This window comes from Pecten maximus, unplaced genomic scaffold, assembly GCF_902652985.1.
Source record: "Pecten maximus unplaced genomic scaffold, xPecMax1.1, whole genome shotgun sequence".
Classification (NCBI taxonomy): Eukaryota; Metazoa; Mollusca; class Bivalvia; order Pectinida; family Pectinidae; genus Pecten; species Pecten maximus.
In genome coordinates this window covers 1-7,646 of record NW_022981680.1, presented here as the reverse complement: position 1 = coordinate 7,646, position 7,646 = coordinate 1, and the positions used below count along the sequence as shown (strand labels likewise).

The window sequence follows — 7,646 nt, the reverse complement described above, 5'->3', positions numbered from 1 at the left end:
TGATGTATCCGATCATAAATTTATATGTATTTGAGATTGATTAATTATCGTATCATGTACTGTATGTTTGTGCATAAATTCTGTAACATTTAGGTCGACTCGTAGAGAAAACACCCGGGGCTATGACCTGGCAGCGGTCTCTATGACTACGCACAGTGTCAAGCGATAGTCTGTACAGCTGTCGACACGGGTGACTTGCCCCGACATTTTTTTCTCCTCGTGGTGAAAAAATCGTCCGGATTATTGAGGGAAATTTACTAATGAAAAGTACGTTCCGTTCCCAAAATGGGCTTCCGGAATCGGAATCCGAATTTCCGGACTGGTGAGTACAAATAACGTTACGGAAATCCGTTTCCGTGCATTTCCGTCCGGACTGTGAGTTTTCCGGACTATCGGCGTCCGGATTATCGCGGGTCCACTGTACCAATTAGTTTCAAAAAGACATGCATACCTTCAATAAATGTAGGAGATCTCGATCTGGACAAACAAAAGTTTAATCTAGACAGTTGGATGAACAATGCCATACCATAATTTTTATGCCAAATTTGACAGATGTATAAAAATATATTTCAGAATACCCAAAATATTTATTTCAACCCAAATCAATAATTTCAGAATCCTAAAAAATATTGATTAACTATCAATTTAGTTTCTAAATCTATCGGTACCTTGAAATTTGTTAATTTTTTGAAATTTGCAAGTATTTCAAGTGTTATTGAATATGATACATTTCATAAACCTTTGTTTCATACTATAATTAAATCAGTGACAGAAATTTTATTGCATTTGGGTCATTATCAATTGGAAGACGATATCATTTTCCAACTGTCTACAAGAGGGTACAAGTTATCTCCCTTCCATTGCCATACCACTCACTTACAGTGTTTATTCATTACTCTGGAAATGCCTGTGATATTCATCTTTTTTCAATAAATAATGATATTCATTTGATAATTAGCTTTGGAGATTTGGGAAAGGGCAAAACATAGTTTTGTAGGTATATTTATTCCAACAAACAAAGTTTTGAAGGTAAATTTATTCCAACAAATCCTATAGCCCAGGTCATTCCACCATATATATTGACTCCACATGGTCTTATGGTTAATGAGAGAAAATCATCTAAAGACTAAAACACATTAAACCTTTAGTGTGACGTTGAAATGAAAGAGGTCAAGGTTGTCCATTGAAACAACCTTGTGGTAAATCTTCGTCCCAGCATGCTATTGACAATGTCATGACCCCAGGCAGGTGAGTTAAATCATGCAACAACCTGATGGCTGACTCTAACATTGGACCACCAAACTCTAGATGATCGAATGCCTAGTTTTCATACTGGTCAAATCAACTGTAGCAGAACTGACAAAACCGAGAAGAACACCAGTTGCCATGCAGGCAGCTAAAATGGCTAGAGTGTCCGACTAGATTTCAGATGTGCTGGTTTGAGTCCATGGTGGTCTGGTCGTTGCAGTTACATTTAGCACCCAACTTAATACCCCGGAAGGCAGTATAGTTCTTGTGCATGTCCTCAGGAGTTGAAGGCTTGAAGGAGGCTCAGGAATATAGCAGAACTGGACTGGGCTTGATGCCTAGTAGCTCAAATGGTTAGAGAGTCTATCTAGAGTTTGGAGGTCTGAGGCCTGGTAGCTCAAATGGTTAGAGAGTCTATCTAGAGTTTGGAGGTCTGAGGCCTGGTAGCTCAAATGATTTGAGAGTCTATCTAGAGTTTGGAGGTCTGAGGCCTGGTAGCTCAAATGGTTAGAGAGTCTATCTAGAGTTTGGAGGTCTGAGGTCTGGTAGCTCAAATGGTTAGAGAGTCTATCTAGAGTTTGGAGGTCCGAGGCCTGGTAACTCAAATGGTTAGAGAGTCTATCTGGAGTTTGGAGGTCCGAGGCCTGGTAACTCAAATGGTTAGAGAGTCTATCTGGAGTTTGGAGGTCTGAGGCTTGGTAGCTCAAATGGTTAGAGAGTCTGTCTGGAGTTTGGAGGTCTGAGGCCTGGTAGCTCAAATGGTTAGAGAGTCTGTCTAGAGTTTGGAGGTCTGAGGCCTGGTATCTCAAATGGTTAGAGAGTCTGTCTGGAGTTTGGAGGTCTGAGGCCTGGTAGCTCAAATGGTTAGAGAGTCTGTCTGGAGTTTGGAGGTCTGAGGCCTGGTAGCTCAAATGGTTAGAGAGTCTGTCTAGAGTTTGGAGGTCTGAGGCCTGGTATCTCAAATGGTTAGAGAGTCTGTCTGGAGTTTGGAGGTCCGAGGCCTGGTATCTCAAATGGTTAGAGAGTCTGTCTGGAGTTTGGAGGTCTGAGGCCTGGTATCTCAAATGGTTAGAGAGTCTGTCTGGAGTTCGGAGGTCTGAGGCCTGGTAGCTCAAATGGCTAGAGAGTCTGTCTGGAGTTTGGAGGTCTGAGGCCTGGTAACTCAAATGGTTAGAGAGTCTATCTAGAGTTTGGAGGTCTGAGGCCTGGTAGCTCAAATGGTTAGAGAGTCTGTCTGGAGTTTGGAGGTCTGAGGCCTGGTAGCTCAAATGGTTAGAGTCTATCTAGAGTTTGGAGGTCTGAGGCCTGGTAGCTCAAATGGTTAGAGAGTCTATCTAGAGTTTGGAGGTCTGAGGCCTGGTAACTCAAATGGTTAGAGAGTCTGTCTAGAATTCGGAGGTCTGAGGCCTGGTAGCTCAAATGGTAAGAGAGTCTATCTAGAGTTTGGAGGTCTGAGGCCTGGTAACTCAAATGGTTAGAGAGTCTGTCTAGAATTCGGAGGTCTGAGGCCTGGTAGCTCAAATGGTTAGAGAGTCTACCTAGAATTCGGAGGTCTGAGGCCTCATGGTAGCTCAAATGGTTAGAGAGTCTATCTAGAGTTTGGAGGTCTGAGGCCTGGTAGCTCAAATGGTTAGAGAGTCTATCTAGAGTTTGGAGGTCTGAGGCCTGGTAGCTCAAATGGCTAGAGAGTCTATCTAGAGTTTGGAGGTCTGAGGCCTGGTAGCTCAAATGGCTAGAGAGTCTATCTAGAGTTTGGAGGTCTGAGGCCTGGTAGCTCAAATGGTTAGAGAGTCTATCTAGAGTTTGGAGGTCTGAGGCCTGGTAGCTCAAATGGTTAGAGAGTCTATCTAGAGTTTGGAGGTCTGAGGCCTGGTAGCTCAAATGGCTAGAGAGTCTGTCTAGAATTCGGAGGTCTGGGTTCAAGTCCCAGTCTGCTGTTGCATTTTCCTTCTCCTGTTACACAATTAAGCTGCCAGCTGTATGTGACTAACTGCTAGTGTAAAAGTGGAGAGAACAGCACAGCTTACTTACGCTCAGGCTATAGCAAGAATTTCCCTTTAGTCTAGTGGTAGAATGCATCCCTTGGGAGCAAGAGGTTCCTCGTTCCGATGCTGGGGTTCCGATGCCTAGCATCGCCATGGTATTTTTTATTACACATTCCTATTACAGACTTGGTGTTGTTGTCCACTACATTTTAGGGATAGCTATAGGAGGTTAAGAGACTTACATGTAGCTATTAGAATCTGGGTTGTAGTTATCTTTGGGCCAAAGATTTTGTAAAGGAAGGAGAAATGTAAGAGTGATAGAGTAGCTCACCTCACTAGCTCAGATAAGTGGGAATTTCCCTTTAGTCTAGTGGTAGAATAATAGCTCACCTTACTATCTCAGATAAGTGGGAATTTCCCTTTAGTCTAGTGGTAGAATAGCTCACCTTACTATCTCAAACAAGAAGGAATTTCCCTTTAGTCTAGTGGTAGAATAGCTCACCTCACTAGCTCAGACAAGTGGGAATTTCCCTTTAGTCTAGTGGTAGAATAGCTCACCTTACTAGCTCAGACAAGTGGGAATTTCCCTTTAGTCTAGTGGTAGAATAGCTCACCTTACTAGCTCAGACAAGTGGGAATTTCCCTTTAGTCTAGTGGTAGAATAGATCACCTTACTAGCTCAGACAAGTGGGAATTTCCCTTTAGTCAAGTGGTAGAATAGCTCACCTTACTATCTCAGATAAGTGGGAATTTCCCTTTGGTCTAGTGGTAGAATAGCTCACCTTACTAGCTCAGACAAGTGGGAATTTCCCTTTAGTCTAGTGGTAGAATAGCTCACCTTACTAGCTAAGATAAGTGGGAATTTCCCTTTAGTCTAGTGGAAGAATAGCTCACCTTACTAGCTCAGACAAGTGGGAATTTCCCTTTAGTCTAGTGGTAGAATAGCTCACCTTACTAGCTCAGATAAGTGGGAACTTCCCTTTAGTCCAGTGGTAGAATAGATCACCTTACTAGCTCAGACAAGTGGGAATTTCCCTTAGTCCAGTGGTAGAATAGCTTAAGTGGGAATTTCCCTTTAGCCTGATGGTATGCTAACGTCTTGAGAGTGAGAGGTCCCTAAGTTTGAGGCCAGCATGGGTTGGGTATTTTCATTACTTCTTCCTACTACACTATAAGGTGTCATAATAAAATTTATAATTCTGCTCAAAAGTTGTTTTACTTTTCTTTATGTATTACATTTTACGTGTACATATATAGGGATTACGGAGCTATAACACGGTCACTGCATATTTTAATCCCCTAGTCTTCAGGTGTAATGTGTTCTGGGATCAGAATTAACATAATCCCTGGATTAGTTAATTTGTGAAAATTACCAATGAAGTAGGCTACAGACTTCATACAGTACGTGATATGTTATCAGTGTGATTATAAACAATCCAATCATACATAAACATTGAATGTGTGGACATTTATAAAGAATATTGTTTTAGTAAGTGATGGCTGATTCGTGTAATGTGATACATTTTCTTTCCACTTCGTTAAAATGTTTTAAATCTCAAAGAAAACAACTGAATTCCTGCCTCTGACACAAAAAGCTGGGAGTAGTATTTATAAAAGATAACTGACTGCCTGGCCTGGTTTGATACACACTGCAGTGATTAATGCCTGTATCTTAATATTCGATGAGCTAACATGGAAATGTAATTTGCTAGAATGCAATATCTTGTCGGATTACAAAAATTCTTATGCAAACATGCTGCCACTGACTGTCAGTACTGAAAGGAAGGAAACTGAAGACTTTCTGGACTCTGCAGAATTTATACAAATCCAATTAACAATGGTGACAAATCATGTTATAGAAATTGTGACATATCTTTTGTGACGGAGGAGGCCAAGAAAAGGACCGCCAAAGTGAAAACGGAGAACATGTGTCATTTTGTTAGAAAAATTACATTTTTTTTAAAGTGTGTCTGAATAGTTTCAAATCACAGAAAAAACGATATCCACAGAAATGATGATTTCACTTCATCTATGAATGAACTTTTGACATGTTGAAGGTTGACTTCATCTATGAATGAACTTTTGACATGTTGAAAGTTCTCCTAACAGACTAAGGATATATCTGAGGTGTCCACACCCATCTCAGACAAAGGTGGTCAGCTGATTCTTTAATGGCCAAACATATCAACCACTAATACAGAGTCCTATAACTACTTGGGATTCATCCACACTAACAACAGTCCAAAGAAAACCTTGTTCACCATGAATTCTATACATCGCTCTGTCTTGAAGCAACACTTCCGCCAGCTGGCCAGCGATATTATCCTGACAGACACCCTTTTGGGGGCCATGTACCAGACCCAAATATTTGAGAGGAATATGATTGATCTCATCAAGGTCAGTAATGTGATCTGTCTTAATTTTGGTCAACAGTTATCTATAAATGTGTGGGAATGGATGATTTTTTTTCGAATTTTTATTTAATATTTTTTAGTTGTTTCTACGTACCTCTACAATTTGCGTATTTAAAATACAAATCATATTACATATACTAGAGACCATATCATTTAGTAATTTGACATTATGATAAATGTTTTGGACCATATGGAATATGTATTTGTCTTTATGACATTGTTTTAATTCTTTATTTGTTTAATGAGGATCACAAACAGCCCTAGGGCTACGAGATGCTCTCCTCAACACATAAAACAATACAGTATGTACAAGACTAATCATAACACACGCTCTCTCACGCACACATACATTCCATTACACATAAAGAAGATGAGGTGGAGAGGAAGGATGAGGATAGAGGGAAAGTGGTAAAGCAAAGAGAGTGAAGGTGTGGGAAGGGGGGGGGGGGGGGGGAGGGGAGGGGAGGGGTGTGTGTTAAAGATGAAATTAGAACCTTTTTGAATCAACAATATATTCAAATACAAAGTCAAAAATATTTTTGTTTGAGGAATCGGTATTGTTGTCAGAGCCATGCAATATAACGTTTAAAAGGAGATCAGGCATAAGATTTACAATGAGATCTGGATTTACATTTGGAGCCAATTCGTTATGACATTGAATGGTAACACCATAAAATATTGTCTAGTCTGAAGGCAGCCCTGGTGCACCGGCATTCCATATATGGTGATATTAAATTTACTGATAATTAAGTTCAAAAATCCATAGGAAAGTGAATGTTTACACGAGATGTTATAAATTGTGTGTGTGTCCAATCAGTATATGTACTCCATTGAAACAACATTGATAACATATGAAGTTTGAAGCAGGATTGCTTAACAATAACCTCAGAAAACTACATTGAAACCAATAACACCTTAAAACACTATATAAGAGCTAAACAATAAATGATTCTATGAAGGAGTTATCTCCCTTTTATCAATCACGTATAGGATTGGGGGGTGGGGATGGATTTATTTGTTTACCAATTATTAAGATACCTTTACAAGTGCCATTATATGTGACAATTAATATGTAACTCACACCTAGGGGGAGAAAAATCTCAGGTTCGATGGCTATAAGGCCAGGATAGATTTGGTCTGAGGGTTGAAGTTATGTTGGTGGCTATGCATATACTTACGACAGGTGCAAATTTTCTTTTAATTTCTACCTTTTCCTTAGAGTAATTTAAGATACTACTTATTAATTTAGTTTAATTGGTCCACCAATTCTTTCACTTTTGGACCAGTGATGTTGAATTTTTATTTCCTGCACTGATTAAAAGTTGGAATAAATCAAGATTCAACATTAGAAGAAAACCTGTATTTCGTGTCAAAAATTTGGGCATAAAGTGGCAGTGATTCTATAAGGTTTGCAAGTGAACTGTTTGCTCAGAAATTTTGAAAACTTTTTCACATGGCATAGATGGAATTGAAGTGTAACAGAACTTGACTGTGCTAAACACTAGTACTGGTGGCTTTCGTTCAAATGGTTGGAGCGTCTACCTAGTGTTCAGATGTCACAGGGTTCAAGTCCTGGTCTACCTGTTGTATTTCCCACTCTCCTGTTACATTTGGTGCCCTATAGGGTTCTTGTGTGTGTATTTGGAGTTGAAGACTTTGTTGCAAGAGGGAGGAATTTGTTTGAACTGGACTGGGCTGGACGCCGTTAACCAGGTAGCTCAGGAGTCATAGGCCCAGGTTTGAATCCCAGTCTGGTCTTTGCATTTTCCTCTCCTTATACAGAAGTAATAGAGGATATCATAATTTTTCTTGTTTGGTATAATCAGGTATAATCTACTAACAGCATGATTTATTTGACAGGCGGAGAAGACTGAAGGAGACAAAGTATGTAAGCTGCTGGAGCTCCTACCCAAACGGGGGCCTGATGCCTTTGACCTGTTTTTGGAGGTGATTCAAAATGATTACCCCTGGCTGGTAGCCATGTTGACTGGAAACACTT

The 7,646-nt window shown here is 40.1% G+C and overlaps 1 protein-coding gene across 1 annotated transcript; it reads left to right on the top strand.

The window, feature by feature from the left end:
* Positions 1-4,754: 4,754 nt before the first annotated feature.
* On the top strand, positions 4,755-7,621 carry LOC117320182 (death domain-containing protein CRADD-like; the record flags this gene model as incomplete). The annotated part of the gene is made up of 2 exons (XM_033874844.1): positions 4,755-5,630; positions 7,508-7,621. Coding segments are annotated over exons 1-2 (249 nt in total), but the record flags the coding sequence as incomplete, so codon positions are not given.
* Positions 7,622-7,646: the final 25 nt, after the last annotated feature.